Source organism: Lepisma saccharinum, chromosome 24, assembly GCF_977018435.1.
Source record: "Lepisma saccharinum chromosome 24, izLepSacc3.1, whole genome shotgun sequence".
In the NCBI taxonomy this organism is placed as follows: Eukaryota; Metazoa; Arthropoda; class Insecta; order Zygentoma; family Lepismatidae; genus Lepisma; species Lepisma saccharinum.
This window is the reverse complement of record NC_139252.1, coordinates 59,270,419-59,292,965: the sequence shown is the minus strand read 5'-3', so window position 1 is coordinate 59,292,965 and position 22,547 is coordinate 59,270,419. Positions and strand designations below refer to the sequence as shown.

The 22,547-nt window shown below is 35.1% G+C and overlaps 1 protein-coding gene across 1 annotated transcript in view; it reads left to right on the top strand.

Moving 5' to 3' along the window:
* LOC145978091 (pickpocket protein 28-like) overlaps positions 1-22,547 on the top strand; it is a 53,839-nt gene that overhangs the window by 9,594 nt on the left and 21,698 nt on the right. The window contains exons 2-5 of the mRNA XM_083110531.1: positions 3,050-3,276; positions 5,780-6,013; positions 8,770-8,872; positions 12,344-12,495. Coding sequence (XP_082966657.1) covers positions 3,056-3,276; positions 5,780-6,013; positions 8,770-8,872; positions 12,344-12,495 — 710 coding nt within the window. The 5' untranslated portion in view covers positions 3,050-3,055. The remainder of the gene's footprint in view (positions 1-3,049; positions 3,277-5,779; positions 6,014-8,769; positions 8,873-12,343; positions 12,496-22,547) is intronic.

Below are 22,547 nucleotides of genomic sequence, written 5' to 3'. Positions count from 1 at the left end.
CCTAACCTAACCTTACTCAGCCCACATTCCCATTCTTAAAAATATTTTCCTATCTTGTCCCTTTATTACTAGTTTTTCAGCCCTTCTATTCCCTTTTCAAAAACATCTTCCTTGGTCCCTTTATTGACAAGATATCAAATATTTTGTACGACTGTTTTTTCCCTAAAGAAAACATTCAACAATTTGCAGCTTAGAGGAAAAAAGAACAAGCGCCTTCTACCATACCTTTCATCCATGAGTGTTGGGAGTACCTTGCAACGATTGTTGCAACAATGCGATCTGGGCTTAACCAGTAACAAACACATTGTAAGCGGCACGCCTGTTGGGTTGAAGTGTACTAATCTGCTAGATTTAAAATAGTGCAAAAATAAACTATAGTTATTTTTAATTTCTTTTTTTGGGCAATAAATTTCCCTTTTTTTGTCCTTTTTAGAGTAAAATTTTTCCGTTTAAAAATTTGGCCTCTAATTATAATTAGCCCTCTTTTGAGTCCGGTGTTTTACAGAGCGTGTCCTCAAAGTCAATATTGAGCCGGGAGAGGCAAATGTTAACGTAATTAATGTCGCAAAAATGGGCGTGGCCGGTCCCTTGTGTATGCTAACGTGAAGCTCGGTTTGAAAGCGGGAAAAGATGACAAAGTAGCCCTGGAGGAAACGCAGTGCGTCTTCATACTTGCCAGTTCCCGTTTTCAAGCATTGTTGCAGAATTAGGTAAGTTACTTACAAAAAGTAACGCGTTATATTAACAGTCAGGGCCGTATCAAGGTTTGTGGAGGCCCCTGGGCAAATGTTTTGTGGGGGCCCCCATTTTTTATTATTTTTTACTAGGAGCTTTATTAGCTCAATATGTTAACTACCAATTTTCAGCAGTTGAAATGGTAGACCTGATTTTAGAATCAGTAGTCACTCACAATCAAACATATCGCAGATAGGTTTGCAGTAAAATAAAGTTGCAGGACGAAAATTGTAGCGCTATAGCAGCAGTAAAATTCTGCGTCTAAATGTCTACAGTATATTATGAAGAGTGAACACTGTACCTACAATATATAGTAAATACTAAGGGGGTTCAGACGGAAACAGAGAACTGAGCAGTAGACTGTACTTACATACATAATTTATTATAAATGATATTATTTACAATTAAGAGTAAATATGTCACTACATATGCACGGTCCATCTACTGGACAATTACCGACAGGTTCATTGTGGAAATTGTAGTAACTATACATTCTTCAAGAAAATTCACAAGAACTTAACACTTATAGTAGACACACTTTTCTTGCCTTTTTAGCCGAAAATTTATCTACTATATCATCGAAGTCCAATTCACGAAGAAGTTCATGTTCAATGCTTAGTAAACAAAGATTGGATAAGCGATCCTGTCCCATGGCAGCACGAAGCCTGTTTTTCACTAATTTCATTTTTGAGAAAGCGCTAGTATCTCCACAGTTTTTTTCCCCTAGAGAAACTCACAGTTCTAATACGATGTTATTAACGAAAGGAAGTTAACTACTTCGTAGGATTATTTATTATCTTAATCGTATCTGAGAGTTGATTGTTTGAATAAGTGTGCCTTACTTCCACACGACAGCCAAATCAATCCATGGTATAAAGTATACTGAGCTTCAGATATCTACAAACAGTTCGACTGAGAGCTGTGCTACAATTGGATCCAGAAGAGTGTAGACATACGACAATATAGAAGATTATTTTATTTTTAAAATACAACTTCTTATGTAATATTTTACAAGCATAGCCAGCTGCTTAAAATATTTTTTTGGTGGGGACCCTTCATAGCTTCCTTTTGGTGGGGGCCCCGGGGCAATTGCCCCAGTTGCTCATAGGTTAATCCGGCCCTGTTAACCGCTACTTTGTTTTCAAAAGTAATGAGTTTTGCACTTACCTTTCCTTGCCTTCCAAAATTAAGCTACAGATTACAGTTACCATTACTTTCGAAGGTAAAATGTTGCAGTGATTTCAAAAGTAATTGCTACTGTTACCTTGCTTCCAAAAGTAACACGAAACAGTTAATTTACTTTAAAAAGTAACCTGTAACAGTTACTCTTACTTTGCAGCCAAAGTTAATAGGGGGGAGTCTAGGGGATCCGGACCCTCTCCCGTAAGACAGCAAATACTAAAAGTATACTTCTTTAGCAATTGTTGTATTAGTATTTGAATAATCGATGCTTATTAATTTCCTCTGAACTTATTGGAAGGCAAGGATTATATTCTTATCAAATGGCTTTGAAGAACAGTACCAAAGATTTATGCTTGTACACTACTATTTATGATAACATGCATAAAATATTAATCAGGAATTTTACTTTTCGCCAACCGGATCTAACATCCTCTTTTGTTGTTCAATTGTTCATCAATTTGACAAGGAACTTGTTTTTAAGAAAATTATGCCATTCTTAAATACAGGTAAGCTAGATAATGAATACAATCTGTTATATCTCTATTCTTGTACTGCCTTTTACTTATATCTATAACAATAACAACATAACATTAATTAATTTATACTCTTAATTAGCATTTATTTTATTTAATATAATTATAATGTAATAATCATTATTAATATTCCTGATACACTTGGTTTGGACACCTCCCAAATAAAATATTTCCAGATATGTGCCTGTTTGCAGCAATGTATAGGCCTATTAAAACTCACAATTTAGAAATTCTGCCGCATAGAAACAAGACTGGACATGACACTAAATAACAAAACCTACTTTTCAATTTCCTTCTACCGACATCCATGGCAGATTGGTTAGAACAGCATGCTACGAAGCCAGGGGTCCTAGGTTCGAATCCCAACATGGGCATGGGTGTTCTCTGCGAGCGTCCCTTCATCAATATATCATCACTCATCTTCACGATCAGCCAGAACTGGCATAAATGAAAAGTATAATTTACCAAGTTAATGGACAAATCCAATTTCCTTCCTTCAAAATCAAGATGTGGAGCATATTCGATGGCACGGAATACTTGAGTAAATATGGCAACTTGTGACACGTGGTAACTAAAAACAGCTATCTGTTTTCTTTCAGTTGCAAATGGTTCAACAAGGCGATTCTCCTACTGTACAGATTGAAATTGAAGGCATTTTAACGCCAGATAGCCATCAATTGAAGATATTACCTGACAGAGGCAATAAAACTAAGTTTCCCCGTGGAAAGCTGAAATCTTCATGGACCTATTTCAAAGAATACTGCGAACATTCTAGCTTGCATGGTTTCCAGTATTTAGGAGAAGATAACAGACCTTTCATTGATAGGTGAGTGTCATTATGAGAAGTTGAGGATACAAGTTTTGAAATGTTAAATTGTTAGTGTAACAGGCTATTATTACACTAACAACTATTAGTAATAGCTAATAATGTATAATAGTAAGTGCTAAAAGTGAAAAAGCATCATTTAAAGAAAGCATCCGTCCAGTTCCTCCCTTGTTCTCATATTAAAAGATAGAAGCATACCCCCTTCCCCCAAAACCTAACTCCAAGATAGGAGCATGCCCCTTCTCTCCAAAACCTAACTCCAAGATAGGAGCCTGCTCGCTTCCCTCCAAAACCTAACACCAAGATAGGAGCATGCCCTCTTCCCTTAAAAACCTAACCCCAAGATAGGAGCATGCCCCCTTCCCTCCAAAACCTAACTCCAAGATAGGAGCATGCCCCCTTCCATCCAAAACCTAACTCCAAGATAGGAGCATGCCCCCTTCCCTCCAACACCTAACCCCAAGATAGGAGCATGCCCCCTTCCCTCCAAAACCAAACCCCAAGATAGGAGCATGCCCCCTTCCCTCCAAAACCTAACCCAAAATAGGAAGGAGGCCCCCTTCCCTCCAAAACCTAACTCCAAGATAGGAACATGCCCCCTTCCCTCCAAAACCTAACTCCAAGATAGGAGCACGCCCCCATCCCCCCAAAACCTAACTCCAAGATAGGAGAATGTCCCCTTCCCTCCAAAAGATAACTCCAAGATAGGAGCATGCCCCCTTCCATCCAAAACCTAACTCCAAGATAGGAGAATGGCCCCTTCCCTCCAACACCTAACCCCAAGATAGGAGCATGCCCCCTTCCCTCCAAAACCAAACCCCAAGATAGGAGCATGCCCCCTTCCCTCCAAAACCTAACCCAAAATAGGAAGGAGGCCCCCTTCCCTCCAAAACCTAGCTTGCATGGTTTCCAGTATTTAGGAGAAGATAACAGACCTTTCATTGATAGGTGAGTGTCATTATGAGAAGTTGAGGATACAAGTTTTGAAATGTTAAATTGTTAGTGTAACAGGCTATTATTACACTAACAACTATTAGTAATAGCTAATAATGTATAATAGTAAGTGCTAAAAGTGAAAAAGCATCATTTAAAGAAAGCATCCGTCCAGTTCCTCCCTTGTTCTCATATTAAAAGATAGAAGCATACCCCCTTCCCCCAAAACCTAACTCCAAGATAGGAGCATGCCCCCTTCCCTCCAAAACCTAACTCCAAGATAGGAGCATGCCCCCTTCCATCCAAAACCTAACTCCAAGATAGGAGCATGCCCCCTTCCCTCCAACACCTAACCCCAAGATAGGAGCATGCCCCCTTCCCTCCAAAACCAAACCCCAAGATAGGAGCATGCCCCCTTCCCTCCAAAACCTAACCCAAAATAGGAAGGAGGCCCCCTTCCCTCCAAAACCTAACTCCAAGATAGGAACATGCCCCCTTCCCTCCAAAACCTAACTCCAAGATAGGAGCATGCCCCCATCCCCCCAAAACCTAACTCCAAGATAGGAGAATGTCCCCTTCCCTCCAAAAGATAACTCCAAGATAGGAGCATGCCCCCTTCCATCCAAAACCTAACTCCAAGATAGGAGAATGGCCCATTCCCTCCAAAAGCTAACTCCAAGATAGGAGAATGCCTCATTCCCTCCAAGACCTAACTCCAAGATAGGAGAATGTTCCCTTCCCTCCAAAAGCTAACTCCAAGATAGGAGCATGCCCCCTTCCATCCAAAACCTAACTCCAAGATAGAAGAATGCCCCATTCCCTCCAAAACCTAACTCCAAGGTAGGAGAATGCCCCCTTCCCTCCAAAAGCTAACTCAAGGTAGGAGAATGCCCCCTTCCCTCCAAAAGCTAACTCCAAGGTAGGAGAATGCCCCATTCCCTCCAAAAGCTAACTCCAAGGCTCAAGCAAACACACACCACGTAACAATTTCCACTTCATGAACTGCTAACAATAGCAGGTCACAGGCCTGCCGTTAGGGGCGTGTGCAACCTATACCACACACACACAGAGCCTCGCACTTTGGAGTTCCTGGCACTTCCAAAAGTATTATGAATAATCTTATTGAATTTTTCATTAATTTTATAAGTAATCATGATTACATATGAATCAATTGAAGAATTGGAAGAAATAAACCTACAATAGCGATGCAGCTCCATGTATAATCTGCATACATATTAAATTACTTAACAAAAAAAATCAAACGGCACGTGATCCACATCAAGACATTATTATTGTGAAAATATGTTAGGACAGAACATTTCCTTCTATAACACAGCTGAATTTCTTGTTACAGACAATTATGTGTCCATTTTTGGTAAGTATGTGTCATGTCACTAGTTCATGATACTTAGATTACCTGATTCTCAGTCAACGTTTCCAACTTCCAGATATGAGAAAATGCTGTTTCAACTACCTAAATCTATGTACACTAACCAAACCTTCATGTACAAAATAAATCTCCAAATAAACCTCAATCCTCTGCTAATAATGATGCATGTTATTTTTCCAGGTTATGTTGGATCGTATCTATAATACTGTGTCTATCAGCATGTTCATTTCTGATAATGAAGGTTTGGGTGAAATGGGACACGTCTCCAGTGATAGTAACATTTGCCGATACATCTCTGCCAATAACAGACGTTCCATTCCCTGCAGTCACCATCTGCAGCGAGCTGAAGGTGGACAAGAACAAGTTCAATGTGAAGGAAGTTGTGAATAGAAAACCTAACATTACTAGGCATGAGTAAGTAGCCTAGAATAATTTTTCTTCAGATAACTATCACATGCATTAGCATAGGTTTTCAAAACTTGTGTGGAGATAAGTATCTGAATGAGGAATCTATTGCAAAATAGTAGTTTCCATCAGATGATAATCTGCATCACATCAGGGGTTCCAACTTTTGAAGAAGATTGGGTGGACTCAAACACTTGAGCTACAAGTTCACACGAACTCATAAATCCAACCATCCCAACACTACACAAGAGTATTCTTTGTGACAGTAGGAAGTTTCATGCAAGCTGAGTTTTCTTCAAGCACGTTTCCACTTAGAAAAGCCAGAAGAAATGAAACAAGGGTTCCCTTTGATGGAAAAACTTTATAGTTTTCTATCACTGGTTTCCTCCAGAATGTTCAGTATGAGAGGGTGTAAGGAGGGTAAATTTAGTCAAAATAACCAAAAATTGGGTCTTTGTGAAAAATTTTAGGGGATGTTGAGAAATAAATTGGGAAGGTGATACGAGAGTATCAATGAACTCATCTCGCTTCAATCCTGGAAGATAAGAGTGATGAGGGTTAGGATTTTCATGACTTAGCATATTTTTTTGGGGTAAGGGTGATGTGTTCCCTAAACATATAGAAATTCATATTATGAAGAAACTGATTAAATTAAAGTTCTTTTTAAGGGCATGTTTTGGCATATTTAGCCATTTCTTCGTGATAGAGCATGTTTTGATGGATTTTCGGTCATATTCAGCATATTTTTGTATTTTCAAGAAATATACAATCATTTTCGAAGTGGATTCGTTTCTACTCCCATGTATAGTCGAGAGTTTTTTTTTCTTTTTTACGAGCAAAATCTTCATTTTTATTTGAAAATCTAAAGAAAATATTCATTGTGCATTTCAACTCAGGGCCCATAAAATGAACTAAAAATAGTACGTATGTGAAAATATCTTAGCATATAGATATTGATGTTTGAAAAACAGTCCAGTTATAAGGGCATATTTTTCAAATTATAGTGCATATTTTGTAAACTTTTAGGTCATAAGAGCATATTTTATTTTGCATATTTTGGTGATTTTTAGGTCATAAAAATCCTAGCCCTAGTAATGAGATATAGCCTGAGAGAAACTGTTCATATTTGAATATGTTTATACTGTGTGTGATGTAAACTATGATCATCATATGTTTCAAATAATTATGCATTTGAAGAATACTCTATTCCAATTTAAAAAAATTGACAAGGAAGTGACCTGAAAATTTACAAGGATACATGATTTTCTGACCCATTGGAATAAAATGAGCTATAAATTCAATAATTTCTTCCATGTGCAATGTAACATACCCAACCAAAAAGACAGGGCCTCCCCCATGGCGCAGTGGTAGCGTCATTGCCTTGTAATCAAGGGGTCCCGGGTTCGATACCCGGTGGAGGCACAAGTGGTTCGGATCCCACTTTAAACTGTAGGTCCAGTCCCGATTAGCCTTACTGCGCATAAAGTGGACTTAAAACACCAAATCAAACCAAAATCAAACCAACAAAGCAAAAAGAAAGGAATGATTTGATTTTTAGTATGTACCGTCGCTTTTCTGCCACTTTTGGCTAATCATTAGGGGCATTGAATTTTCGCGATGCGCGAAATATGAAAGAAAGATGCAATTTTGAACATTCTGCACGTAACTACACCCCCAATGATGAAATATGCATGCGTTTCATTCGCGAAGTAATGCGAAATGTGTGCTTTTCCACGAAATGAACGCTTTTTCGCGAAATATCATCAAATTAAGTAGAAAACACGCAAAAACCGGCAATCCAGGTTGTGCGCGCAAACTGTCGATTTGTAACGAAATGTTTGCCTAAAGTTTCCTACCACTTGCAGCTGAAGAACGTTTTATCTTCGATCACATCAGGAAGATGCTGCAAATTGGGATTTCCCATGCACATAATCTCAGTTCGAAAACTTCTCTCCCTGTCAAGCTGCATTCCTTTCTTCTCCCGAATGTCTACTGAACTTCCAGTTTCATTGAACTTACTAGCTGTAGCAGCGATAAGATTAGTCTGTTCCCGCACATCAAGGGAAACAATGGTGTCATTTGTGTTCAGTCATGAATGAATTTTGTTTATAATCATGTGATTTTCAACATGTGTTTGTGTATGTGCAGTAGGGATTATTTTATTTGTTGGACAGCAAGGATATCCTTTAAATACATACAATGAATAAATCACTTGAGTTATGCAATTTAGAAATTAAGTGATTTTGTGTTGATATTTTCTTTTTGGTTAGACAGCTAAGTACTTGTGTATGTGTACAGTATATAAAAATGAAGTAGTTTATCAATTTATAGCTCTATTGTATGTTGTTTCCTCTCATAATGAAAGTATGCCAATTTTTTTTTCACCGCTGGTATATACCGCTGATCTAACATTTTATTTACCGCTCTCCTCAGTTTTTATTTACCATAAATTTGTCTCCCTACTAATCATCATGGTATGATGAACATCCATGCCCATGGTGGGATTTGAACCCAGGACCCCTTGCATTGTAGCATGCTGTGCTAACCACTCCACAAAAGAGGTCAGAAGAAAATCGAAAGAACACAAATGTCCTGCCTATTTGAAATCTACAAAAAAGGAGGGGGTTAATGATCTGGGAAATAATTACATTATCATCACTATGAATTTCATACCAGAAGATTTTTCACTTACTTTCTACTGGATAAGTTTTGTACGGTGCTTGTGATTTATTGCCTCTGCTAACAATAGACTCGTTTACTTCCAGAAAGAAAGCTCTAGACTCTCTGTCTCATCTTTGCTATGACATAGATGATGCTAATGATGGTAATCAAACAACGGATGAAGAAAATATTGATATCTTGCTTCACGTAAGTAAATTTACAAGTTGATATGAAGAAATTTTGTTACAATAAACACAGCCTATGTAGCACTCTTGACGCAACTGTAATTACTTTCAATTATCAGATTTGAGGAAAACCACAGGAGAATCTCAGCCATGATGGGCCACAGCAAAGCTTGTGATGGATCTAAGCTGTTGCACAGGTGGGTGTATGTTGTACCCCCCAATATCATTAAATCTAAATTGCACCCCTTGTAGCCACGATCAAATAATTTGATAGTCACAAGACATTGCCATTCAAATAAAATTGTTCTTTATATCTAAAAGGAAAAAGTTCATTTTACGTACATTATCTTCCCGTCCAAAAGAATTAAAGCCACCGTGAACTTGGTATAGTACCTTGTGGTTCTAGTTATCTCACTTGATCTGTGTAAAAACTGAAATAAGCTCAAAACAATAGAATGAAGCTTCGAGCTTATCTTTTCCTGAATGTACACGTTTTAAAACCTGTTAAAAACTGTTTTGAAAATAAATTTTCTTTCTTTTCAAATTCATAAGTACAGTACTGTATTTATGCAGTTACATAAATTTGCAGTTACGTAAATTACAACTACTAGTACGTATGAACATATTTGCGACTTTTGCAGCTTTGACATCTATTCCAGTATGCAATGACATACTGCAATGGATGTTAATTGTTTTATATTCTATTCTATATTTTTCATAATTTTATAGTTTATGTCCAAGTAAATACTGCTGCATGATGTTTCATTTATAAAATAATACTGTTTAAATAATATACATACATCAATAACATATTTGTGTATTGTGTGTGTTACTCACTATATAATATAAGCAACACTAAATTAGTATAAAATTGAACTTACTTACGTGAGTGAGTATGAAGTTTAGAAAACAACGTTTCAGGGTACAACTGCCCCCTTCATCAGGTTCATATTGGTTGTTTTAAGACAGGAATGTTGGGAGTTATTGTTTCAAGTGTTTCTTAACCAAACCTCTAACCTAATCTTTTTTTAACACTTAGTGACGCGGGATTATGATTAGTGCCTAGAAAAAATATGAACCTTATGAAGGGGGCAGTTGTACCCTGAAACGTTTATTTTCTAAACTTCATACTCACTCACGTAAGTAAGTTCAATTTTATACTAATTTAGTATTGCTTATAATATACATACATATAATAATAATAACTATTGCAGTTTCTTACGAAGTTACACAAATTACAAATTCGACTTACGTAAAATTCAAGTTACGTAAAGGTTTACAGAACGCATTACTTACACTCAGAGGTTACTGTATTGTGTGAATATATATTTTTTAATTGACATTGTAACGAACCTGAGAGTTGAAGGTTTTATATATTTGTAAGAAGTTAAGATTTTTAAAATGTTTGTTACTTCAAATAATGTGAAAGTTGTCACAGACAATTAAAGTTAGACTGATACAGTTGTAGTTGGAACTTTTATATATGTTTATAAATACATCAAAATCTGTTCGTGTTGACGTCACTTTCTCATCTCAGCAGAGTAAGCGAACCCACCTGAATGTTTCTCACCTGACGACAGACTGAGTTTGGAAAACAGGGGAAGGGGAAGAATAATAAGAACTTGGAAACGGGGAGAATTCAAGAATAGATTTTGGGTTTTCGAGTTTTCTTCTTGCCGATAAGTTGAAAGTAAGCAATTAATTATGTACTTTGACTTTCGCTATATGTGAGGGAATTGCCCAACGTTAGTATTGAATGTTCAAGTGTTTTATTGGTAAGTGATTATGAAATATATGCGATTATAAAACTGCGTTTTAACTTTGAAAACAGTGTTGTGTTTCTTTTCTACCCAGCAAGCCCTGATGATTTGCAAATATTCTCATGTTCCCGACTAAAGGAGTAGCGGACTAACTTTGTGACGACTGGTGTACAACCGGGGTGGACGTTGCAACATGCAAATGTTATTGCAAATTGAGTTCCACGTATCCTGTTCTAAAATTAAATGAATTAATTATATATGTATGTCAGGCTCCCACACAGCTTTCATTTTTGGTGCGAGTTGTTCCTGATGTGATTCCCAGTGGGTGCCCCCAAAATTTCTGTGTTGATCCAGCACTGTGGAGGACAATTGGGAAGCTACTTGAAAAAGAAGTAGCAGGTTCCAGTCTCGAAAGCCAGAAAGCAGCAACGATGGGACTCAATGTGCAGACCACATGATAACCAATGAAAATCCACTCCGGGAGGCCTTGGTCCTTAGAGGGACTGTTGCACCATGGCGTTTAATTAATTAATTAATTAATGTGTGTGTGTGTGTGTGTGTGTGTGTGTGTGTGTGTGTGTGCACGTGCGCGCGCGCGCATATGGAAGTAGATCTTTGTACGTACATACCACCAAATCACAAACATTTTCTTGCAACTGGATTGGTGAATATTCAAGAGAGAGCACATCCAGTTACTTTTCCTGTTGGTGGCTAGATATACAAGTTGCACAAGGTCTATTGTTGGGAAAATTATAATTATACCCCGGAGGATATGTAGCTAAATATGTAGTATCAAAGAATATGTAATATTAATAATAATCAAGTATCTAAGCAATTTCAAGAATTCTGCTAGATATTTCTTTTATTTGAACATATTCAATATAATTTTAAGGACATAAGTTGTTCAAATTAAAATTTGTATCAAATTTATAAACTCAAAAAAGCACAGCAACGTGTACACATTTAAAAAATAAACTATTTTGTCAACTATTACAATTACCTATCACATCGCAAATTATTGTAGAATATGTAAATGTAGGGGCAGATTTAAGAAGAATTAATGCAGACAGGATTTCCTTATCTATGTTCTGTTGCGGAGTGAAACACTAGGTACTTTTCCATGTTTTCAGCTGTCACTGCAGTCGATCCGATAAAATATTCATGAGAGCTGAAAAGGATCTTTCAACGTGGCAAGAAGTCGCAGGTGTGAATTTCAGAAGGTAGATATTTTCAGGAGAGAAACTCCAGCATCTTTCGATGATTAATAGGTTGTTTTTTTCTCCCTCAGCCTGTCTTTCGACTTTGCAGTCAATTTTAGGTGACCGTAAGCACTATGCATCTCATTGATTACAAAATATGACATCACATGAGCTACAAATTTTCTTCATGTTTCAGAGATCGAAAATATAGGAAAAAGAATCAAGATAGGAAAAGTACCAAAATATGTTGTTTTATGTAGAGTAAATTAGCAAATGTGTAAAAAATGTAACATGTAACTTATGCAAAATTATGCCAGTTATATAATTCGTTGACATTTTCCTGTTCAAGGCTTGTATCTAGAAAGGAATAGAATACATAATTACATACAAATCCAGGCCTTAATTATAATGGTTACTTCTTTCTTGTCTACACTGGCAACACTGTTCAAATGACATGACAGCAAATGGCAGGAAACAGTTATGCCAATTGAAAAATTCTAGGTCAACAAGCAATTCATGTACATATATTTCCAGATTGGCATATCCTGTTCAGAACTCGTGCTCTACTGTTCTTATCCAGGGCTTAGCTTGGATTGTGATAGTTACATATCCACCATTTTGACGGAGGAGGGACTCTGCTGTTCATTCAATTTACTCGCACCACAGGATATGTATACTGAAAACACGTAAGTAAGACTGATGTCCATTTCCTTCTAAATTGTATCTTCTTTATCCAGTGTTCTTTAAGATGTGTTCTGCAGCAATTGCTAAGTGTGTCTGTGCCTCAGCGGTGGAGCAATGCATGCTATGCCAGAGATCCTGGTTCAATACCGGTTGAGTCATATCTATCATTCAATTGCCATGATTACGTATCAATCCATAGGATTATTCTTTATTTTATTTTAACTTTCTCTGGAAGCTTCAATTCACCAAGGTTCATTCACTTGTTTACAATAGCTGTCCACTCCTTTCAGGTATTTGAATTATGCACAGTCGAGTGTTAAGCAGCATTGAGGCTACAGGGTTTACAAGAGGTAAACAAGTAGTAAGCTGTTTACAATAATAGGCAGGTAAAAACTCACGTATCAGCGTATAGGAAGTCTCCATAGACTGGGGTTTAGAGGAGCGGACAGACTGGCAGGGGACCAACTTTTAAATTTGATTAGAGACAGGCAAGAGCACTTTGGGGAGGAGAGAAGGAGAGCAGTCTGCCTGACTTAGGTGAACTACCTACCAAGTCTGGAGAAAGGATAGTTTCATTTTACTCTTCGATATTAACTTCATCATCATTCTTCTAAGTCTAGACAGGTATTTATCCTAATCCTTACCATGTATGATTCGGGTTCAAGGTTCTAAAATCCAACAAGTGACTATTGTCATTTCTAGTTGTTTAAGGTATTTTATTTCAGTTGTGCCTTTTGCTGCCAAGCATTTAACTTGTCGTTATGACAACTGCTCTCATCAATAATGAGGATGAATGTTGATTAGCTACATCACCCATTGGAAGTGGCAGGTTCGATCCCATCATTCATTAGAATGATACGATTATGACGATGCTGGACCTTTGGCCCATGCTTGCAGACATTTTGAAAATGCCTCCCCTGTTGCCTAGACATTTGTGACACTGATTTTTGTAAAGCTTGCATATTACAAAATTACACAGTAAATGTCGTCCTGCACTGTGGCTGCTTGGTCTAAGGCATCAGGTTCTGGGCTCGGGATACAGGATGTGCGGTGGTTCGAGTCTCCTGGGAGAAGCGTAACAACTTTCCTCCTCAGATTTCAGGCAGTGTATGGGGCTGGTGGCCACCTGCCATCGTGAGGAAATTTTGGAGCTATGAATGAGTAGCGTAATCCAGTTATGAAAAACCTACGACAACAACTGGAGGTTTGTTGTGATGACCCCCTACCTGGTTGGGTAACTCTGCTAAGGCATATGGGAGTGAGGCCAGCAGTCGATAGGTACGCCCTGGCCCTCAAGGGCTGTTGCACCATGAGTTATTAAATGTTACTATTAAAGAGATTATATTCTTGCTCCGACATTTCATCCTGGTTTTCCATAACTTTTTTCAAGCATATACTTCCAAGACACACATGCACACACACAACCTTACATGTAGGATTACAATATTTTTTGAGGTCCAACCCAGGACATTTGCGATCAACTCGTTACAAAAAAAAATTGAAATTACTTAAAAGCCTTAACATTTTATTGGAACATTAAACTATAAATTGTACAAGAAAAAATATTAACATTATTTTCTAAAATCAATCAATAGTAGTATCGGAGCGCGATAGTGGCTGTCGCTATTTAATATTCGCAATTCATTTGCACGGGTGTTAATTAATTTGCACGGGTTTTAATTAATTCGCATGTACTTAGAATTCATTTGCACGTACTTAGAATACTTTACATTTATGTATTTGCATGTTTATAACTTTTTATGAATATATAATTATTTATTTTATGAAAAATATGTATATAGAAGGTAATTAGAGGTACTAAACGGTATGCATATGGTTGTATATTCATTACTGCAAAGTATGTAATGTATAAAATGTTAATATTAATGTTTATAATATTGAAAATAAGATTTTATGGTTTATGAACCGCTATGAACGCTGGTAATGGTACGAAAGAAGACGGTCCCGGTACTCGAACCCGCGATATGCAACGGTAATATTTATTGTGTACTATGTAATAATGTTATATGGCATGTAATACATTGAGCGGAGACGAACTATGTATAACGTGTGAGCTGAGTCTGATGCCAGACAGACAAGGGTGAACTCCGCGCAGGTAGAGGAGAAAGGAATTTGGGGGAAGCGCGTTCAAGGTCAAATGACGTCACAACGTCAGAACCCGATTGACCAATCAGAACCGGTTTTTCCAAGGTTAACCAGTACGCAAGAACAGGAGAAAGGTATGCAATGACGTAGGGCAGGGGAGGGATTCAACCAGACAACAAAGGATGTCTGAGAATGCGCAGCAAGGGTCAAATATCTGAAGCTATGCGGTTTCCGCCGCCAATTAATATTCCGCTCAGGTTTGCCTCCAAGGCACAGGACGCTTTAGCGCAGGTTTTTTTTATCTGTACTATGAAGAAGGGAGAGCTATTAGGGACAGGGCCTACAGTTTTCACCATTTGCTTTTATCACGGGGTAACGAACCTAGGACCCTTTGATTATTGATTTAGGTAGTAAATGTATGTTACTGTGTGCTATTTAACTTAATTTTGAGTTTATTTTTTACCAAACTTTGACTTTATGTCAAACATTTTCACAGCTTATCCTTATTTTTACAAAAATAACACTATTTGTACTATTCAGGTAACATTTTTTATTAAATTTTGTACTCGCAAAGATATTTTTACAACTTTTTAACTTATTATTTTACAACTTTAAGTTAATTTTTTACCTAAATAACACTATTTGTACTATTCAAGCAACATTTTTTATTAAATTTTGGACTCACAAAGACATTTTTTTCTACGTTTAACTTATTATTTTACAACTTTATATTAATTTTTTACCAAAATAACACTATTTGTACTAATCAGGCAACATTTTTTATTAAATTTTGGACTCACAAAGACATTTTTTCAACTTTTAACTTATTATTTTACAACTTTATGTTAATTTTTACCAAAATAACACTATTTGTACTATTCAGGCAACATTTTTTATTAAATTTTGTATTTACAAAGAGATTTTTTCAACTTTTAATTTATTATTTACAAGTTTATGCCTATTTTTTACTCAAATAACACAATTCTATCTGTTCAGGAAAGACTTTTAGTTACATTTTCGACACACAAAGTGTGTGTTCTCAACTTCTATCTGTTTATTTCACAAGTTTAGGCTTATTATTACCAAAATAACACAATTCAATCTGTTCAGGAAAGATTTTTGTTATATTTTCGACACACAGAGTGTGTGATCTCAATTTCTATCTGTTTATTTCACAAGTTTAGGCTTATTATTACCAAAATAATACAATTCAATCTGTTCAGGAAAGACTTTTAGTCGCATTTTCGACACACAGAGTGTGTGATCTCAATTTCTATCTGTTTATTTCACAAGTTTAGGCTTATTATTACCAAAATAATACAATTCAATCTGTTCAGGAAAGACTTTTAGTCGCATTTTCGACACACAAAGTGTGTGTTCTCAACTTCTATCTGTTTATTTTACAAGTTTAGGCTTATTATTACCAAAATAATACAATTCTATCTGTTCAGGAAAGATTTTTAGTTACATTTTCGACACACAAAGTGTGTGTTCTCAACTTTTATTTGTTTATTTTACAAGTTTAGCCTAATATTTACTCAAATGACACTATTTATATTATTCAGGCACCATTTTTATTACATTTTGGACTCTCAAAGTCACACACACACACACACACAGAGAGAGAGAGAGAGAGAGAGAGAGAGAGAGATTTTTTCCAAGTTTACAGGATTATTCTCTAGTTTACTCAAATAACACAATTTAGATGTGTTTTGAATTATATTTTGGATGCAAAAGTATGTTTTGACAAGTTCTACCCTTTTATTTTACAAGTTTAGGCTTATTATTACTCAAATAACACAATTTAATCCAGTCAGGAAGGATTTGTTATTATATTTTGGATGCACAAAGAGAGGTTTTCAACTTTTTTATTGATTTTTTGCAGGGTATGTATTAATTTTTATTTATTTTGTTTTGTATCATATATCATTTACAAATTTTTAACTTAGAGTTTAGTATTTATTTAATTCTTTTTTAAAAAACACTAAAAAAAAGTACTTTTAGCTAAAATGTAAGCCACAGAATATATTATTATTATTATTATTATTAGGGTTTACTGATTTCCACTATGCTATTTTTGGTTCTGTATTTCTATATGTATTTATTTAGGGCAGGTTACGCCTGCCACGTAGGAAAGTTTGTTTATTTTAGAGTTTGCTGAGTATTTTGTTACTGCTATACTAGGTAAAAGTTTTCTAAATATACCAGATAGAGCTCTATATACTTTTGTTTCTGCTATTTTGGAGATGATGCGATCAGCACCACTCTCCATCTGCTTTTTATTTTATGTACCCAATGTTATTTTGAGGCTTAGTGAATTCTAGAGCCTATTTATGCAGGAGAGAGAGGAGAGAGGACTTGAAAATTTTGATCTCAGACAACCCACAACTATTTGTCAGAGTATTTTAAAGGATACTTTATACTTTTATACTTATTATGTGCCACTAGAATATCAAAGCTTGCTTAATTTTTATGTCTGTAACGCATTTATTGTATTTCTAGCTAAGGCTTACTGGATAAAGTACACGAAATGTTTAACATTTCAACTATTTGCTTTTATACGAGGGCAATTTTTTAGTGTAACGAAAATTATGATGTGTCTATGAGGTCTGAAACCCCTTTACCGAGGGTTCATATTTGGACGCTTACTAATATTGTTTTTTCCCCTTACATATAACAATTTAACAATATAATTACAATACGAAGTTAACAGACGGCTTAGGGGCCTAGGTCCACTTTCCAAACTTTTTTACTATTCTAGAAGAATTATTTAGCTTTATAACCTTTTTCAACGTATTTTTGAAGTATTACTGGCTTTTTTGGGTGCATCAACACTTGGGTTATTTCCATTTGGTTTATTATACGAGGTTTATTTTTTACTCTAAGATCAATATATGTCTCCGAGGACTAAAATACATTTATTGAAGCTAAAAGCTTAGGCTGTAACTAGGGACTTAGCATGTATATCGACAATTTATAGGACAACACGAACCTTACAAAGGATTATAGGTGACGTAGGACCACACGCCAGAGCTTTGTTAATCTGCAAGAAGCAGTTGCAACTAATGCTATGAGGATATAATGTTAATTTTTCATTGTTTCACAAGGAGGCTATTTTTTACACAACCAATATTTGCTTTTTCAAGTAACTACATGTACCAGAAGCACACATGCCAACACTAACTAGATTTTGATTTATACTATCTCAGGTGCTAAATGTATCAAGAACACTGATTGTATATATTTTTGAGAATCCAACTATATCAGGATTTTTCTATGTAAGTATATTTTTATTGACTGGCTTATTTAACAGATCAAACAGAAAGACGGCAAAATTCACTAAATGTAGGTGATTGCATGAAAATAACTAGATCAAGGGGTGACCAACAGTGAGCTGAATGTATATATAGAGGGTTGCGCTCTATTATTCTCACCTTCGCTGGATTGGCGAAGGAACGCACTTGTGGGCGGTAGAACCTGAACGGGCTCCACCATGGCATCGGAGACTCGAAGCAGATGTTTTGGAGGATGAACCCAAGTAGGGTCATTGGCGCTACGACCAATTTGGTCATTGCTTTTTATATGAGGAACCAATTTGGCCCACTCCCAAAATTAACTTAGATTGCTTATAACTTATGAAATTTGAAGTCTGCACAAGATCCGATGACAAAATCTAAAATTGTAACAACCCTGCCAGGGACTTGAACCCTGGACAGATAGGTTAAAAGCCTAGCGCTATACAAACTAAGCTACCTGCATTTTTAAAAAGTTAGTTATGTTAAGAAATATATTGAAACACCTGAGAACACTCTTGGTCTGGTTCGACAGAGAAGGAGACAACATTTCCAAATTTTTACAGACTGGGTGTATTTTTCCACTATAGAGGCCTTCACTATATGTAATTCGAAACGCTAAAGTTCAGCTAGCTTCCAAAATTGAGGTAAAAATTGTGTTTGGCGAGATTAACAAGTTACAATTATATCCAGTTACGGACAAATAAAGCTAAAAGTCTAAGATTTGCTGTACTAGCCAAGTTTTAGTAACATTTTCTTCACTTTAGTACAAATATCAAAGAAATAGGTATATTTTATTTATAATTTGACAAAATGTACTAGTATTTAATTCACAAAGTTAGGTAAAAAACAGTATTTTTTTAAAATATTGTTACTGCCTTCAAATTTTATGTTATTTAGCCACTAACAACTGGTTTACACTGCTTGGCATTCTTTAAATAGGAAAAGAAGAAATTATTTGTTTAGTATTTTTACTACTTTATATTTATTTAAGAAAACAATTCTACAGTTTAACTTAATTTTAACAAATTGTTACTAATTTATATATCAAAGTTATGTTATTTAGGGTGCATAAAGGCGTATAAAGTTAATATTTGTACTTATCAGTTCAACTAACAATTATATTTTACACACAAAAGATACAGTTAAATTACTTGAATCAGAGAATAATATTTTACAGTAATTGATTCATTCAGCACTAGTCAGTACTTTTATGCATCAGAAAGTTTTCTTAATTTTCTATTACGCATGCTATTTTGGGCTATTCTTAAAATGTATTTCTAGGGCAAACTGGTTTAAATTTCTGCTTATAATGCAAAGTTGACAGTTTTCGCACAATGCATTGTACATTTGTTATATTCTCTACGTACAATCCAAATATTATGCTTATTTAATGTATAACTAACTAACTCTCTACCCTTCTTAAACCCGAAGTTTCATGGCTGCAGCAACACATGCCTTTCATCTGTCCCTGTCCTGAGCAAGATCTATATACTCCTTTCCTTCCCCACCAATTTCCTTTAGGTCCATCTCTACATTATCCCTCCATCTTTGTTTTGGTCTTCCTATTGATCTTTTACCATCAGGTTTCCCAACAAGAATCCTGTATACTCTTCTTTACTCTCCCATTCGTACCACATGATCTACACACCTAAGTCTTCTTGATTTAATCATTCTAATAATATCTGGACATGAATACAAATTATGTACTTCTAATTTATGTAACCTTCTCCACTCATTTGTCTCCTCATCTGTTTTAGGCCCAAATATTTTCCTAAGGATCTTATTTTCAAATAGTCTCAATTTATGTTCCTTTTTCAATCTAAGGGACCAGGTTTATTTACTGTATTTAACTTTTATTTTTTGTAATTAACAAAAATTAAAAGCTTATACTGTAGTTATTATATCTTTTTCTATCAGCTTATTTTGAAATTAATATTATTAGTTATAGTCTTTGATTTATAACTATATTGCTTTTTTATCAATTTATCTAAGAGTACACGCAGACAAACACATGTGTACACACGTTTATGTAAATAGATATGCCTTTTTTCAATATTTTAGTATGAAGATTGCACTTAAGCTATTTAAGCAAGGGTAGGAAAGGTAGGATTTCTGAGAATTTGTTGCAGGATTTTGTTGTCCAAGTATAGATGAGAACTGAGCTGGGAGACTGTTTTGAACATTTTCATGAGAGTTTGCATGTGAACTGTATGCAAATTGAGCACTATTGACTGTGCATGCTTCTAAGTTTGCTGTTATTTCACATCAACTTTGTGAGACTGTAGACAGTTTTCCTATTTCAAGTAGTTTTTATTGATTGTATTTGTATATGTTTTGGGGACTTAGCAGTTTTATGTTATGAGGCAGTTTGTTGTAGAATATTTTTACCGGATTGTTTTGAGATATTGAGTGTCTGCTGTTTTACTTGTAATTATTTTCCTTCTTGTGTTGTGTATTTGACTATATTTTGTCCAAGTTCGTAGTATTTAGAATAATTGTTATTGACTTGTAGATGTAGGGAGTAATAATCCTTTGCAAGATGCTCTATACTTTAGTCTGAACATTATTCGTAGTGTTCACTTTTGAAGCCTTAGTATTCTGGTAGTATTATTAATGTAGAGGTAAATTAGGCTGAAATGTAGGCATTTTTCTGATACATTATACTCACTTAGTTGTTTCAGCAGGTAGAAGTTGCATGATGGTTTACTGCTGATGATGTTAATTTGCTCTTCTTATGTACTACGTATGATGTAGCTTACTTGAGTAATTGGAATTTTCTACTGAAAAAAGGATTGCTTGTCTATTTTATTCCTATGTTGTTGAGTTTGTCCATAAGCAAGCCATGTTTTTACTCTATCCTATGCCTTGGAAGAATCTAGATATATTGTGTTGGCAGTTTTATGTTTCTCTAAGGTTTCAGCTATGTAGTTTTGAACTGTGCTATGGGTGTGACTATTAATTTCTCTTTCTGGATGCCATGTTGGTTTCTGTGTATTCCTCTTGGTGCTTGAATTTGACTTAGGTTGTTTGCTCAGTATTTTTTATTTTTTTGAATTTTAATTATTTTAATTTTACATTAACTAACATATTTTACTTTAACAACAAAATAATTTACTCTAGTAAAAAAAACTTCTACTAACAAAAATGTACTATTATAACTTTTAATTTTAGAAAATTGTATTTTTAAAACTTTAACTTTGAAAAATTGATGTTTAATTACTTTAATTTTACATTAACTAACAAATTTTACATTAACAACAAAATAATTTGCCCTAGTATAAAAACTTCTACTAACAAAAATATACTATTATAACTTTTGATTTTAGAAAATTGTATTTTTAAAATTTTAACTTTGAAAAATTGAATTTTAACACACTTTGACTTTAACAATGTACTTTGATTTTTTTATGTAAAAGAATCTTAAAAAAATAAAAAATACTGAACAAATAAACATATAAAGATCTAAGAAAAAAAGCAAACAACCTAAGTCAAATTCAAGCAGCAAGAGGAATACACAGAAACCAACATGGCATCCAGAAAGAGAAATCAATAGTCACACCCATAGCACAGTTTAAAAAACTACATAGCTGAAACCTTAGAGAAACATAAAACTGCAAACACAATATATCTAGATTCTTCCAAGGCATAGGATAGAGTAAAAACATGGCTTGCTTATGGACAAACTCAACAACATAGGAATAAAATAGACAAGCAATCCTTTTTTCAGTAGAAAATTCCAATTACTCAAGTAAGCTACATCATACGTAGTACATAAGAAGAGCAAATTAACATCATCAGCAGTAAACCATCATGCAACTTCTACCTGCTGAAACAACTAAGTGAGTATAATGTATCAGAAAAATGCCTACATTTCAGCCTAATTTACCTCTACATTAATAATACTACCAGAATACTAAGGCTTCAAAAGTGAACACTACGAATAATGTTCAGACTAAAGTATAGAGCATCTTGCAAAGGATTATTACTCCCTACATCTACAAGTCAATAACAATTATTCTAAATACTACGAACTTGGACAAAATATAGTCAAATACACAACACAAGAAGGAAAATAATTACAAGTAAAACAGCAGACACTCAATATCTCAAAACAATCCGGTAAAAATATTCTACAACAAACTGCCTCATAACATAAAACTGCTAAGTCCCCAAAACATATACAAATACAATCAATAAAAACTACTTGAAATAGGAAAACTGTCTACAGTCTCACAAAGTTGATGTGAAATAACAGCAAACTTAGAAGCATGCACAGTCAATAGTGCTCAATTTGCATACAGTTCACATGCAAACTCTCATGAAAATGTTCAAAACAGTCTCCCAGCTCAGTTCTCATCTATACTTGGACAACAAAATCCTGCAACAAATTCTCAGAAATCCTACCTTTCCTACCCTTGCTTAAATAGCTTAAGTGCAATCTTCAAACTAAAATATTGAAAAAAGGCATATCTATTTACATAAACGTGTGTACACATGTGTTTGTCTGCGTGTACTTTTAGATAAATTGATAAAAAAGCAATATAGTTATAAATCAAAGACTATAACTAATAATATTAATTTCAAAATAAGCTGATAGAAAAAGATATAATAACTACAGTATAAGCTTTTAATTTTTGTTAATTACAAAAAAT